General features: G+C 45.6%; 1 protein-coding gene across 1 annotated transcript in view; it reads right to left on the minus strand.

The window, feature by feature from the left end:
- The window catches only part of LOC147732851 (nicotinamide N-methyltransferase-like), a 182227-nt gene that overhangs the window by 54101 nt on the left and 111266 nt on the right, over positions 1-16860 (minus strand). Inside the window, exon 2 of the mRNA XM_086957396.1 lies at positions 15510-15717. Coding sequence (XP_086813522.1) covers positions 15510-15717 — 208 coding nt within the window. The remainder of the gene's footprint in view (positions 1-15509; positions 15718-16860) is intronic.

Here is a 16860-nt window from a genome sequence, read left to right on the forward strand (position 1 = left end):
CGCGATGGAGGTGAGAGGACTCATGTAGACGTTGAAGAGGGTGGGACTGAGTGAGGATCCTTGAAGTACGCCGCAGATGACTTCGGTGGCCTCTGAGTAGAATGGGGGAAGTCGGACTCTTTGAGTTCTCCCAGCAAGGAATGAGATGATCCAGTGCAAGGCCTTTCCTTGTATGCCGATGTTGCTGAGGCGTTGTATAAGGGTGCTGTGGCAGACTGTGTCGAAAGCGGCGGAAAGGTCGAGTAGGATGAGGGCCACTGTTTCTCCGTTGTCCAGGAGTGCTCGGATGTCGTCGATCGCTGCAATGAGGGCGGTTTCGGTGCTGTGTTTGGCTCGAAACCCGGATTGAGATGGATCAAGGGAGTTGTTGGATTCAAGGAAGGCGGCGAGCTGGCTGTTGACAGCTTTCTCGATGACTTTGGCTTGGAAAGGGAGGAGGGATATGGGTCGGTAGTTTTTCAGTTCTGAGGGGTCTGCTGTGGGTTTTTTCAGAAGGGCGCTGAGTTCGGCGTGTTTCCAGATTACTGGAAAGGTAGCAGAGTTGAAAGACCAAGTTGATGACATCGCTGAGTTGGGGTGCGATGATGGAGTCAGCTTTGTTGAAGATGTGGTGGGGACAGGGGTCAGAAGGCGAGCCAGAGTGGTTTGAGTTCATGAGGCGAATGGTGTCTTCAGTGGTGATTGGGTTCCAGGTACTAAGGTAGTTAGTTGGAGGAGTGGGATCTGAAGGGGGTGGGGCGGGTTGATCACTGGGAGTATTCTTTAAGCTGTAAGCTGTTGTGGATGTCGGCAATTTTGTTGTAGAAGAAGGAGGATAGCGCATCGCAGAGGTCTTGGGAGGGAGTGATGTCGTTGGATGCTGAACCAGGGAGCCTTTTTGCTGGCTGATTTCAACTGGTGCTTTTTCAGGGGTGCTAATTCGTCCACACTGTGGGTAATCCATTGCCTGAGGGTGGTGGCCGCTTGGTCTGGGTCCATTGAGAGGGTGGGAGGGTTTTGGTTGAGGGATGTGAGGAGTTGGTCGGTGGTGATTTTGTTCCAGTTTCTCTGAGGAATAGGTTGTGGATGGTTGTGGGTCAGGGTGGTTTTGTAGCTGAAGTGAACACAGCTGTGATCCGTCCGGTGGAGAGCTGTAGTGCGATTGAAGGAGATGTGCTTGCTGGAGGTGAAGATAGGGTCGAGCGTGTGTCCGGCTGTGTGAGTGGGGGTGTCAACAAGTTGTTTGAGTCCGAGATTGGCCAGGTTGTCCAGAAGGGTGGTGGTGTTGCTGTCGAGTATGTTTTCAAGGTGGTAGTTGAGGTCTCCTAGAAGAATGTAGTTCTCGGAGGCGAGGGCGTGCGGGCTGACGAAGTCTGTGATGTCGTCGCTGTATTGAGTGCGGGTGCCTGGAGGCCTGTAGATGAGGGTGCCTCTAAGGGTGGTCCTGGGGTCGGTGTGGATCTGAAAGTGGAGATGTTCGGCGTTTGCAAGATTGTCGTCGGAGCTGGTTGTGATTTTGATGGTGTTCCTGTGGACGATGGGGATGCCTCCTCCTGTTTGATTGGTGCGGTCTTTTCGAATAATCTTGTAAGCGTCCGGTATGGCTATGGCGATGTCGGGAGCAGAAGATGTGTTCATCCATGTTTCAGTAAGGAAGGCGATGTCAGGTGACGCAGTGTCGATTAGGTCCCAGAGTTCTGTTGCATGTCTGTGGACCGAGCGGGTGTTCAGTAGGATGCATTTCAGGCGGTTGGGTTCGGGGCTGTGTGTGGAGGAAGTGGGTTTGGTGAGGGTCCTGAAGCAGTTGAACTTGCAGGAGAGGCAGGCGAATGGGCCGTGGGTACGTCCTGGGGTAGCTTCGCAGCATAGTGGGGTACATCCGGGGTTGAGGGCGAGGAGAGTAGCGGCATCATATGTGACTCTAGAGGGTTGGGAGCGGCGGGGACCAGGGGGTCTGGCACTGGGCGCGGTCCAGGCGTGGACAGGCGTAGACGGGCTTACCTTTGGCGCACCTTCGGCGCGCATGGGGCGCGTCCGCTGCGCGTGGACGCTGCGCGTCGTCTGTACTGACATATGTAGATAGTGGAGGGGGAGGGGCGAGGGAGGGTCAGCAGGGAGGCGGGAACGTGATTGGAGGGACGGGCTGGGACTGCACAAACAACAAAATGGCAGCAGCAGTAAACAACAGTGATCAGGGAGAGGTTGGGGCGAGCAGTGAGCACAATAATAAAACACACAGCAGCGCTATGGTTACAGCGCGTTAAAGCAGAGTGCAGCGCTATGAAATGTGGCAAAATGAAATGCAGTAACAGCACAAGTAGCGTCTAATCACAGGCACAATGCGACTCTAACAAATGTGGCCAAATCAAATGAAGCTACAAAGCACAAGTAGCGTCTAAACACAAGGCACAATGCGGCGCTATGAAATGTGGCGAGATGAAATGTGAAACCAATTGATTGCAAGCAAAGCCGAGGCAGCGTGGAACAAAAAGCGCTATGATACCAGGAGGAATTGCGTGGAGCGACCGCTTCTGTGCAGGACAGGACGGTCACAGCTCTCAGGGGGGGTGGGGTCGGCCTCTACTCTTAGTGGGAGGGAGGGTCAGCAGGGAGGCGGGAGCGTGATTGGAGGGACGGGCTGGGACTGCACAAACAACAAAATGGCAGCAGCAGTAAACAACAGTGATCAGGGAGGGGTTGGGGCGAGCAGTGTGCACAATAATAAAACACACAACAGCGCTATGGTTACAGAGCGTTAAAGCAGAGTGCAGCGCTATGAAATGTGGCAAAATGAAATGCAGTAACAGCACAAGTAGCGTCTAATCACAGGCACAATGCGGCTCTAACAAATGTGGCCAAATCAAATGAAGTTACAAAGCACAAGTAGCGTCTAAACACGAGGCACAATGCGGCGCTATGAAATGTGGCGAGATGAAATGTGAAACCAATTGATTGCAAGCAAAGGCCAGGCAGCCTGGAACAAAAATCGCTACGATACCAGAAGGAATTGCGGGGAGCGACCGCTTCTGTGCAGGACAGGACGGTCACAGCTCTCAGGGGGGGTCGGGTCGGCCTCTACTCTTAGTGGGAGGGAGGGTCAGCAGGGAGGCGGGAGCGTGATTGGAGGGACGGGCTGGGACTGCACAAACAACAAAATGGCAGCAGCAGTAAACAACAGTGATCAGGGAGAGGTTGGGGCGAGCAGGGAGCACAATAATAAAACACACAGCAGCGCTATGGTTACAGCGCGTTAAAGCAGAGTGCAGCGCTATGAAATGTGGCAAAATGAAATGCAGTAACAGCACAAGTAGCGTCTAATCACAGGCACAATGCGGCTCTAACAAATGTGGCCAAATCAAATGAAGTTACAAAGCACAAGTAGCGTCTAAACACGAGGCACAATGCGGCGCTATGAAATGTGGCGAGATGAAATGTGAAACCAATTGATTACAAGCAAAGCCCAGGCAGCGTGGAACGAAAAGCGCTACGATACCAGGAGGAATTGCGGGGAGCGACCGCTTCTGTGTAGGACAGGACGGTCACCTAAAGACTAAAGGCCTTAAATCTCAAATGCATTTTCCTTGTTTTGAGTGTTCTTTCTATGCAGGTGCATTCTCATGATTTCATAACTAGAGAAAAGAGTATTGCTGTATTATTGATGGTGAGGCCTGAGAGGAGAAATGTTGGCACCATCATGAAGAGCTAAGAAGCTGAAGAAACCTCCTATTCATCACGTTTCAGGAATGACGAGATAGTCAAGGTTACAGTGACTGTCCAAGATGTAGGATGGGAGATTTAATGAAGGTTGCGGATATCTACTGTGGAAACAGGAAGGAAAGAATAGTTGCATTTTTGGTGATGTGAAATTACATTATTGTTCTAGAACAGGCTTCTCCGAGTAGCTCGTGAGCTACTTGTAGCTCTCCAGCTACCTATAAGTAGCTCTCCTGTGTGCGGCCTAATCAACTAAGCTGGAAGCTTGTGCATGGTTGAATTCATATGTGTACTGTTAGACTTGGCATCTTTTGGCATGTTTCCCCTGAGTTTTTGCTGACCTCCCGGTTTTTTACTCTGTTTTTGCTGGGGTAGCGTTTCTGCACACTTTTTGCACTGCTGATCAGTGGTAAAGTGCAAGTGCTCCTGTAGTAAATTGTGTTATGGATTGGTGTTTCCATGATTAAATATTTGATGTATGTGTCAGTCGCTAGTAAAGTGCCATGCGTGTGCCAGGGCATGTAGATCAAATGCTGTTGGTGGGCTGCAGTGCTGGATTGTGCCACCCACAAAACAGCCCATAAATGTGACTCTGGCCTGTCATTACAGAACCTGTGCGCACTCTGGTACTGCCATGTTGACTTGGCATGTGCACCCACTTGCCAGGCCCTAACCTTCCCTTTTCTTACATGTCAGCCACCCCTAAGGTGGGCCCAAGGTACCCTGTGGGCAGGGTGCAGTGTCTGTGAAACGTAAGATGGCATGTCCTGTTAGTGACTTAATGCCAATTTCGTTTTTCACTATTGCAAGGCTACCTGTTCCCCACAGGACAGAATGGGAAGTTTGTTTATAACATTTTATAAACATAACTGACCCTGGGAACTAGTTAGGAAAATAAAGTTTAGTATGCCTGAATCTAAAGATGCATCTTTTAAGGAAGGTGATTTTTACATTCTGTGTTTGAAAATACCACTTTTAGAAAGTAGGTTCTTTCTTGCTCAGGCATCCCATGTGCCTCTGCTGGGATGTGGATTGCCTGTCTGGGTTTTGGAGGACAGAAGGCTGTGAAGCAGGAGTGGCTCCAGATAGTCTAGGTGGGTCAAGGAAGGGCTGAATAGACCTAGGCTGCAATTGCATGGGGGAGCAGATTTCCTCGCACCTCAAAGGGCCTGGTCTGCCTCTTACAAGACCCTCTCCACCTCCTGCCAGGAAGTCACACCAGAGAAGGAAGAACTGGTTCTGGCTGGGCACAGACACTCTCTGCCTAAGATCAAAGAATTTTGGGATATACATATTGGGGCCCAGACCCCTGAACTTTACAACTCTATTGACTAAGAAGACTGCCAAGAAGAAGAGCCAGAGAAGCTGTGAGAAGGACCTACAGACCTACAACTTTGCTGCATGCTTTGCTGTGTTGGCCTGCAGTGGCTGCTTCTGTATTAGGCAGTGAAAGGACTGGACTGAACTTTCTGCAGTCTACTTTGTGAGTTTCTCCAAGGTGCTTGAGGTAGAGCTTGCTCCCAGTTGACGAAGTCTCAGGAACAGCACTGGGGCCTGCTTGTTTTGTGCTGCAACAGAAGAAAAGCAACTTGACAATGTCCATGACACCCCTGCCAACTCCGTGTCTTGGAGGCACCGCAGAGGGCACCGCAGCACCGCGACCTGGTCTCCCTAATGCCACCACCGAGCCGCTGATCGCACCGCAAGCTGTGGGCACCACATTCCGCAACACCTCGCTTCACGACGCCGCCTGGGTATCACCGACGACACCACTCCATGCCGAAATCTACACCACAGATTGCACCATGGTTCGAGGGCACTGCTCAAAGTTACACAACGTACCGTCCTCATCCTGCACCACAGCGTTTGCCTACCGATGCCTTCGACTCCAGTGTTATGTGGCATGGCTCTGACTTTGAAGGTGCAATCCTGGGAGTTGAGTGAACTCCATCATTAAATGGTATATCAGTTGGCATATTAGTTTGTTTGATGGAATGCACAAGAGTTGGTGTAGGATAAAATGATGGATGACGTGAGAGAAGAAGACTGACACTTTTCGTATTTTAGAAACTCGCAAAGAACCAGAATGCACTTGCAAAGTCTAATGTGGAATACCAACGACCTGGGAAATAGGAAAGAGAAAAGTGGTGAGGAGATGTAGGCCCAACACGTCCTTCCCACAGGAAACGCATATTTTGAGAACCTCCTTTGGTTTCTTGGCTGTAGTAAATTCATAATTTGCTGGCACTTTCAGGATTCTTTAGAGGGTACCAGGCAATGGAATACCCTTCAGACTCTTCAACGTTTGAAGGAACTCTAATGGTTACTGTGTGTGGATGGAGGGACTGAGGGAAGTTGTGAGTGTATCCTTGTAATTGTCTATGCCCCTCACAGACAGCAAAAGCTGACCCTGCACTTAAGTACACCAGATGCAATGCAACTTTTTCATCGCACTACCATTACAACGCAGTCATTACATCGCAACATCCCTTACATCACATTCCATTACAACACAACCATTACATCGCATGACATTACAATGCATACCATTACAGTGCATGCCATTACAACACACAGTACCCTTACACTATGCAACACTCACCCTACTGTTGCACCCCCCTGGAGTTAGAATAGTAAATTTTACCCCTACACTATCCAACACTTACCCTACTGTTGCACCCCCTGGAGTTAGAATAGTAATTTTTACCCCTACACTATCCAACACTTACCCTACTGTTGTACCCCCTGGAGTTAGAATAGTAATTTTTACCCCTATACTATCCAATACTTACCATAAATGCAATGTAATGGTATGTGTTGTAATGATATGCGTTGTAAAGGTAGTATGCGGCGTAATGGAATGCGTTGTAAAGGTAGTTTCTTAAAATGCGATGTCATATCATGCGATGTAATGGAATGCGTTGTAAAGGATGTGGGGATGTGAAAAATGTGTTGTAAAGGCATACGTTGTAAAAGTATGCAATGTAACATCAAACAACCTGTTATGGACTGTGTACCCATTCTGGGAAATATTGAAAAGGGGGAAAGGGATGAAAACAGTGTGGGGGTAATGAAAAGCCCCAGAAAACAGAAATGATGGAATAGGAAAAGTACTTTCAAGATGGACTTAAAATGCAAGTAAACATCTGCTGCTATATCATAACAATGTACTAAATGCAGCCTGATTAAATAAATGAGTTGATAATAGACAATTTAAATTAAATGTTAGGTTGTACAGAAATATGAGTGTGATTCTCAGGGTTGAAACTGACATCATAGTGTCTCTTATTATGCCACACCATTGCCAAAATATTACGTTAATATTGCAAAAGGGATGAGCTATAGAGTGCAATCAATCACTCACTGTAATTGCTAAAATTCAACTAGGAGCTAATTCGTATGCAACGAGGAATTGTGTCATGGTCATGTGCTTTCCCCAAAATGGAGACAACAAAATCCTACCGATATACCTGCTACCTCAGAAAACTAGCTCTTCCATCTTTTCCCATTTGGATTTCCTACAGGTGGTATAAACATGCGCAAAATTTCCCATTGTTTCCTGCAAAATGCACACTTATCTAACCCTTTTTTAAAGAGAGTACACATGCATTTGTAATGGGAACTAAATTGACAATGTATGTGAATACACATACAATTCGAGTTTGAGCAGTTGCAAGACTTGAAAGCGTTGGAACAATGATGTTTACTCCTCTTTATCAAACGTAAAAGTGTATTCAATTCATCCACCTGGTTGATTATCTCTTCTGTTTCATGTGTGAGAGAAATATATTAAGGTTTTGATTTTATGAATCAGGGAATGCTATTGTAGTAATCAGTACCACCTTCTGTGTGCCTAATCGAAAGTTACATTCACAAAATGTTCTTGTATCATACCTTTTCTTTCTTTCGATAACTTTATTTCTGTCTCAGCGGACCATAAAAGTACAGAGTAAAATGCATACAAGCACTACAATAAAATGGATAAATAACATAGAACAAGACAAAGACAGTCACAACCATATATGTACACCTACTACACAAAATTAAAACCATTCCCTAAGTATCACATCATAAAATCAGATTAAACCATTCGGTATAGTTATCGAAAAAGTACATTAGATTTTCTACAAATATTTGAATCATCCAATTATTTCGTAAAAAAAATCTTAGTTTATGCCACAACCCGTTGAAAAAACGGGAAACGACAAAAACGATAGGGGGGTGCGTATCATATTTTAGTACTCTAAAGAACTTAGAACATTGTCTAAAGCCTAGATTTCTACAGATGGGTTTCACCCAGTGTTTACATACAGCCTGGTAAATGGGACAGAAGAAAAGGACATGGATCTCGTTTTCAAGATGGTATTTACATACTGGGCACTCAGTATTTTTATTTATGTCCCATTTGCTGGTAAATGACATAAGCGGAAGACTGCCCATCCTGAATTGCATGTATAATTTCCTTGCCGAAGCTGGATAAATCAGGTCTAGGAAGTCTTCCTTTTTTTAATCCTCTTTTACTTGAAGGAATTGAAATGTCAATCTACCAGCTGTAGAACTCGCATGAAGAGACAATAGATTGTGATGCCTATAATGGTAAACCAGATCTGCCCTGGATATTGCCGGGCACGCTACTTCTGGTGTTCCCCATAACTCAGGTAAACCCATCATGCTACAATGTTTCTTGATGTGGGATAGCCACAGAATTTTATTAGTTCTTATTTCAGCCCAGACATCCCTGAATTCATTTTTATAAGGAGCTAATTCAGGAACTGACCATAATCTTCTCCAGTATATAAGTGGCCTTAAAGCCACTTCCTCCTCAATAGGGAGTAGCCCTAGGTCCAGCCGGAGAGGTACTAACGGGGTACTAACTGGAATTTCCAACAGGTTCCTCATAAATGTGTGCTCTACCCTTATAAGGCTAGTAGGCCTATGGTGCCCCCAAAGCTCCGCCCCGTAGATGGAAGCTGCTCTAACCTGTACTTTATAGATTTCAATAATAGGAGCAGCAGGCTTAAACTCAGATGCTCTGTGTATCTTCGATATTCCTCCCACCGTTTGGGTTAACTTTAGAGCAGCCTTTGCTACCGGAGTATCCCATTCCAGATGTTCCGCAAGGATAATGCCCAAATGCTCAAAGGTTTTCACTCGCTACAAAGGAATGCCATCCAATACTGTATTTGCGCGGGTCTGCCTGGGTGGATTGAAAATCATAAATTTGGTTTTAGATAAGTTTATCTCCAGGCCTCTCAATGCACAGAAGTCGGCGAAGCCATCCAGGGTACGTTGGATACCTATTGATGTCTTGGACAACAACAGAGTGTCGTCCACGAACATCAATGTAGGAACCCGACCTGAAACTAGCCTTGGGGCATCAATATCCTTGGCACCAAGTAGGTGGTCTATAAGCCCGTTAATATATAGACTAAAAAGGGTGGGGGCCAGGACACACCCCTGGCACACCCCCTTTTTTACCCAGAAGCGAGCTGACAGTTCTCCATTCTTCCCGCACCTAACTTGAGCATAAGTTTCGGAATGGAGCCTTATTAGAACATCCAAGAGATATAGTGGGATACCAAGATCTAGAAGTACACTCCACAGTTTTTCCCTGGGGACCAGATACAATGCAGACCTCAGGTCAACAAAGATGAGGTAGAGGCTGCCACCCTCCACGCTCACTATTTTCCAATACAGGACCTGAAGTCTGAATATCTGGTCAATAGTTGATGTACTCGTCCTAAAACCAGCCTGGAAAGGGCTCAAGATCTCATTTTCCTCAACCCAGGCCTGCACTCTTTCTAGGATAATTTGTCCCACCAACGTTTGAGTGATGTCTATCAGGCTAATAGGCCTGTAATTGGATGGTAGTAGGGGACAACCTTTTTTGTAGACCGGAACTATCTCTGCACCACGCCAGGTATCTGGCAGGTCCATTCCCCTTAGGATGGTGTTAAACAGAACACAGAGATATGTGGCCCATATTTTTGGTTCTGACCGAAATAGGTCCCCTGGAAGCTTGTAAAGACCGGGCGCCTTGTTAGGTAGTAACTTGACGATAGCAGATTCAACTTCAATGGGAGTAATCTCCTGTACCCCCCCCCCCAATCGATACTCATGGAGGAGGCTTAAAGTTGAGAATGATAAATCGTCAATGCCCGGATATGCATAGAGGGTTCCAAAGTGGGCTTTCCACACTGCTGGTGCTATATTGGGTTCTGTCGCTGATCTACCCTCCCTCCCCCATCACTAACTATTGCCCAAAAAGATTTTGAATCCTTGCGCTGTAGAGCAATTCTAAGATCATCCTATTTGTTAGCTTCCCAGTCCTTCTTCTTGAATTGTATAACCCGCTTGTACTGCAACCGAAGTTGCTTTATCCTCGGCTTATCCCTGGCCTTTATAGCTTCTGTTTTGGCTTTACGACAGATGGCATTATACCAGGGATGAAGGGGGACCGGTTTTTCTTTAATACTTCCTTCCTGATAAAATACAGCAAGCAGCTTAGAGGTCCACTGATTGTGTATTTCTAACGGCCTACCATGCAGCCCTACTTGAGTGGCCAATGGCCCGACCTCAGCCATTTCTCTGAGGTACAGCACTGCCTGCTGGTATATATGTGCTAATTTATTTGGGGAATCTTGTATATGGGGCCATTTTACTCTCCACCTATTGTTATGTAGCAAGAGAGGTTGTTGTATTGGATTGGGCACTACTATAGGATTGGACTGGCCCCAGCTCCCTGGCTTAAATGTCATAACTAGAGCGTTATGGTCACTATCTTTCCACAGGTGGATCTGAAAATCCCAGACCCTATCCCATGATCTAGATTCGACCAAAATGTAATCTATAGTCGAAATTTGTCCTTCTCTATTGAAGGTGGGTAGGCCAGGTCTATCCGATTCAAACCTCGCATTGCAAGCCCTCAGAGAAAAAGAAAGGGTAAACAAGTTTATTTGGAGGACCAGCGGCGTCCATGCTCTGACAGGTGGTATCATGGGTTCCGGAATATGCCAATACTGGTTCTCATTATCTTGGTCATCTAGGCTTGCGTTGTTAAGGGGCTCGAACTGGCAATTAAAATCGCCCCCTATTATTAAAATAATTTCAGGGTCGAGAGTCAGTATGTAGTCTCTCAATTGATCAATGACTCTGGACTCTTGCCCACTCTGCGTAAGCCTTGAGTAGATATTAATTAGGGTGATTTGTATGTTAGCTGGAAGGGATAGGAGAACACATTGTATGTCCTGGAAATTTGTTGACAACCGCTCTACTTTAGCACCGAGGTGCATACCCACCCAGGTGGTTAATCCAACAGATGGTCTACCCCTACCCCTCGTTGTGGCTGGTATGCTAAAGGGGGCAAAACCTCTCCATTGGTTGTCTTCCAGAGCCCACGTCTCCTGCATTAGACAGACATCATACTTTTCTACAAACAAACCCCAATCTGGGCAAAATAACTTGTTTTTAATCCCAGCCAGGTTCCATGAGAGAATTTTAATATCACTGTTTGCCTCCCACACTGTGAGCTTCTTTTGTGCCCTGTTGCACCTGACTACCCCAGGTAATAAATCATCAATGTGCATCCCCACCATCCCAAGGTTAGGCCCCTTCTCCCTCGGTGCTCTATCTCGGACCCTTCCCGTAACCATTGTAGTACCCTTACTACTTACACCCTCCTGTGTTACTAAAGACGGAGCACCAGACAGTGCACCAACATGCTTATTCCTATTGACCCCCCCTGCCAATACCTCTAATTGCCTCAGGTGTGCTCTCAGCCCCATGATGACTATGTTGGTTAATGGGGCGTTCAATACCTGGTAAACCTTCCCTGGCATCTGGAGAACCTGTTTCATCAACATTGGCGAATGGGGACAAGCTGCACCTCGACCGTCTACTTGGTCCAAAATGCTAAATCTGTTATTATGATGGAACATGGCCAGTGCAGGGATATGGTTATGGGCTCCCTTCCAGTTGACGTACCCTGTCTGGACTTTATGACCCAGGATGTCCCCATCCCCCCAAGGCTGCCCTCTTCTAGTAGAATCAGAATTAAGGTTAGTGAAAATGGCCGGGTAAAAGTAGGTTAGGGGGAGAGATTTGATTTGCTTTACTGAACAACCTACAGCCCATGTACAGATATGCTCAACAGACCATCTGTTCCTAAGATTAATTACAACACAATCGCCCTGAATATTTTTCACCCGAGGCCCCACCCAATCCACTCGTCGGGCAAAAAGGATTTCACTAGATACCTGATTAGGGAGAGGCCTGTTGTAGTTCAGCCAGTGAATGCATTTGTTTTTAAGCTCACGGTAAACCTCCTTTATTCCCTGACTCAAAACAGAAACCCTACTAGAACTACCACGTATGGTATAGACTCAGGAGGAAGATCTATAAGTGGTAGTACATTCTTTGATACATCAGAGATCTTAACGATGTTTGCTGGAGGTTGATGTCTTTCTACCTCTCTGTCCCCCTCATTCTCCACTCCTGTTCATTGCTAAATCATTGAGCACAACAGTGTCACTAGGTTGATTTGGCCGTTCATCAGGTAATACAATTGGGGCAGATCATTCCACTACATTATTGGGGGCAAGCGGGGTTACAGGTTGGCAGACTGCATTTGTTGTCCTAGTCAGCCCCTCTGGATTTCCAGTACCACCTTCAGCCCGCATACCACCCTCTACCTGTGCGGGGACAAACAAGGTTTTGAGGTGCGAAAGTCTGTCTTCAATGGAGTTCAATCTATTATAGATAGGAAGACAAGTCTCAGTAAATATGTTTTCCAATTTGGCCCAGAAGTCTTCCCCAAGCTCGGTAGGGAAAGCATCACCAGTACTTAATGTAGTCATAGACCCGTGTACAGTGAGTTGGGGTGTATCAGGGCCAGCTGCAGTTCTTGTTGGTGGGCATGTCCCCAAGTTGCTACATTTCTGGATTTTCACTTTTCTGTTCTTCAGGGTGGATCCACCACCCTTTCTTTTGACTATTGGATCTGATGCCAGATTAGTAGCCCCCAATTTAGAACTAGATGCGGACCGGGTTTGCAGTCTCGGTATTGTTGGTCCAGGATGCTCGTGATTTTGTGAAGAGATACATGGATCGGGGGGACTAGACAAGCTACCGGCAGCTTGTGATAACTGGTTACCCTCACCAGTATGGCCTGAAGACACAGTATCAGCAGTTAGTTGTGGCACTGGTGACGACGCCAGGGCCAGCCTGCCCATTGACGACCGTTTGTCAAAAGCCGGCTCCTTAGATAGCCACTTTTCAGTCATTTCAATTTCATGTGCTAACACTGAGGATGCCCTGGTTAAAAATTGGTCCAATGTGCCCACAATAGACCCACCTGGTAATGACTTTCTCCCCTTTCCCACCTTAGCCGTAGCCATTATCTAATTTTATTATAGTACAGCTACTTCGATAGTCCGTAGCAGCATAGATACAAAAGGCAGTCTTAATAATCCACCATGAACGTACTAACCTTCATATGTTGCTTGAATGAAGGATTAAAGGGGGGGGCCCCGTCCCGTCTTCGTCTGTGCTCGGACGGGCTCAGACGGGCCCGCCCTTGGCCCAGGCTTGGCCCAGGCTTGGCCCGGCGCGCACGCGCAGCGGGTGCCGCGAGGAGTGAAGTACCGGCTCAGGGAGGGGCTGATTGCTCCCTGGTGTTGTCGGGACCAGGGGCGCCTGTAATGTAGTCCTTGCTGCTCTCCACAGGTTCCAGAAACTGCCCCCAACAGAGTCTCCTTTCACAAAGCGGCACCCGCTGGTATCATACCATTTGTTGGGGTTTGTTTTCTGTCAGTGATGAAAGGAGCCACTCATCTGCCACCGTCTATCAACCAATTCACACCAAAATAAGCTCAAAGGGGAATGATCATGTGAACAGTCACTGTTGAGGCTAATGAAACAGTGCATAATTCAGCAGTAACGATATCCTCCATAGTAATCATGGTGTCAATCACAAGAATCAATTTTAAGTTTATCTGCTTTACCTGCACAGAGGGTTTTAGTAAGTTTCAGTTTCTATTTGAATTTTCAAAGAATGTACGTACTTCCCTTAAGAATAACTGTCATAAATGCCCAGTGTTACTCACATACTTGCATGTTTTCATATTACAATGTACAAAATGCATTTTCACATGCGGAAATGTGAAGTTCATGTTTTCGCCCTACAGTATTTTATTGTAACTCCAGAAGTGACATATTGTTCATTATTGTTGCTCGAAGGAGAAACTGCTTGTCCTTGGACCCACTAATTGTAAGGGTGCTACCTCCTATTTCTCACCCTTGAAACAGATATACTTCTATCCTTGAAGAGTAAGGGGCAGTATTGTTGCTTTAGCTGCACTTTTTGCCGCTAAAGCGGCGATATTCTTATCGCCCTATTAACAAGGCGGCGCTAACATGCATCAGCGCATGTTAGCAGCCGAATTTCTAATGCTACACATCTTAGCGATATACACCGCTAATCAGATGCAAAGTAGGCGTTCCTTACAAAACTCCATTGAATAACATCGCAAACACAGCTTTGCAGTATTATCAACGGTGCCCCAGACCCACAAAGCGAAGAGAAAAGGCGCACTAAGCCCCCATTATCGCATTATCCTAACACCTGAATAAAACCTGACTTAGCATTAATGCCTATGGGAGGTGGATTGTATGGTTAAGTACCCACTTCTCTATTACCAGGATTTTCATTAATGCTGTGAAATCATCGCTGGATTTCAGACGCTAATGATCATTATCGCAGTCTATTGCTAGATTTCTTGTCACCTTTTAGATAAGCGTTGATAATAACGCGCTAACTCGGCGATGAAATCCAGCGATAGCTGGCAATAGAAAAAAACACGCTAAGCGCGTTCTGCAATATTTATTGCAGTTTGTTGATAATATGCCCCTAAATCTATATACATTTTCTGGGTGCTCACGTCTTTGCGTATCTATAAACTTGGAAGGTGTGCTTGCACCATGGAATGGTCACAATCCCTTCCTTCTGAGCGGACATCACTGTGAGATTTGCACCGTACAGTTCTCCACATTATTGCCCACATGCATCAAGGTAAATTGCATTCGCAAACGGTGCGAATCGCAAAATTCGGCCGTTTGCGAATGCAATTTCCTTTTTTGGGATGCATCATGTTTTTTTATTTTTTTGCAATTTAAGGAATCGCAATTATGTTGCGATTTCTTAAATTGCGATTGCATTTAAGAAATCGCAATTTGTGATTTCTTAAATGCAATGCATGAATATTTTTTTTTGCAAATTCGCAAATAAGAAGAGGTAAATTACCATGAAGTTGAACTTCATGGTAATTTGCTAAAACTTTAAAAAATGCACAAAAGTGCATTTTTGAAAGTTTCATTTTACACACACACTTGGGGCATGTGTGTGTGAATTTTTTTTTTAAAGTTACATTTTAGGGGTGCAGGCCTTGGACTCCCCCCTGCACCCTTGAAATAGCATTCTCATTTTGCGATTCCTTAATTGCGAATCGCAAAATGAGAAATCGCTTCCCATTGATTCCTATGGGCCTTAAGGCCCATAGGAATCAATGGGAAGGGATTCCTTAATTGTGATTCGCAAAAATTGTGAATCGCAATTAAGGAAAATTAAGGAATCGCAAAAAATATTGCGATTTTTAAATGCATAGCATTTTGCGATTTCTTAATTGCGATTCCTTAATGTTCGCAATTAAGAAATCGCAAAATGTAACAATGATGCATGTGGGTGAAAGGGAATTAGTGAAGTAGATTGTTTTAAAGCATTTTGAATGTATAACCGCCAAAATATGCTTTCTTATATTTACCTGTCGCCTTCCAGCTCACAAACCATGTTTAAAACTGGGGTCCAATCAAAAGCGCCCGGCTCATTTCTCAGCCACCTCTCATATGCTTGGCGAGCCACGTCAGTCCAGTCACTTGCAATGATTTCCTTAAAGCACTCACACGCTGATATAATCGTATGGATGGAGGGTCCGGAGCCAATGTCAATAAGGAGATCACCTTTCACTTCACCTGGAATACAAAAGAGGAGTAGGTCAGGCTGGAAGGAGAAGGCAGTGCAGTTTTCGACAAAAAAGTTCTTCTGAAAGGTTGATTTCTCCCAATAAACTGAATGACTAAAACTCAATAAAGAAAGCCAATTGCGCTATTTACTGTAAAATAACTTGACGGTAAATGTACTTGGGAGCTAGGCAGGGATGGGACAACTTCCTTAGGGGGATTTGTACATTGTTTCTTTATCTCAATGTGGGTCCTTCTCACAGACGTGCTTCTGTTCCGTCAAAACGGTCTCTGCTCTCTCTCTTACTCGTTCCTTAACATGAATCTCCTTCCTTCTCACATATTCGTCCTCCTCCCTCACTTTTTTTTCCCGTTTCAGGCTTGCCCATCTCTTAAGTCCTTTGCTCCTAACACTTCTCTCACTCCAACAGCTTTGCTCACGTCCTCATCTCTCTCTCACTAAAAATCTTTATTTGTTCCTTTGCTTGATTTTTCACCTAAGCATCCTTCATCATTCACTCTTGGGGTGCTTTTCTAGGTGCTGATAGGAAGAACACACACTTGCAGTGCGGGGGGAGTGGCTAGGGGGAGTGGCGGGGGGGGGGGGCTACAGCTGCAGCTGTTCACCATTTCCCAGCCTATGCTCAAGGCTCAAGAAGTCTCTCAGTGAATCACGTGAAAACCTTCACTGCAGGAGAAAGTGCTGTGTGCACAAAAACTTTGGACTCATCTGTTGATAAAAAGAATAACACAATAGAGTGTAAATTGTTGATAAGTGCCATATATTCACACTACTGCAAAAATAGATGGGAAGATCTGGTACAGAAATGTCTAAGACCAGTTAGCACCAAGAAAAAATCATATGCATTCGATGTGCAGCTCTGAGTGACGTATATTATTGCTACTAAATTGTCCCCCTGTACTGGAGTTCAGAGGATGAAATGCAGAGTGAGTCATGCCTAAATCTTAACTTAGGGCTTGGATATGACACACAGTTGTTTATTATAATGTTAAGTTGCGGTTTTATTTAGCACGAGCAAGACCTGTAATTGCCAGAGCACTTTACACAACAGTCACATACTTCAAAAGAGCTGTTAATGTAAGAAGACTATAAACATTAACATTTTGATATTGTGTAAGAGCAGTTTAGATAAT

The sequence above is a fragment of the Lissotriton vulgaris genome, chromosome 2_1, assembly GCF_964263255.1.
Source record: "Lissotriton vulgaris chromosome 2_1, aLisVul1.2, whole genome shotgun sequence".
NCBI classification, from domain to species: domain Eukaryota; kingdom Metazoa; phylum Chordata; class Amphibia; order Caudata; family Salamandridae; genus Lissotriton; species Lissotriton vulgaris.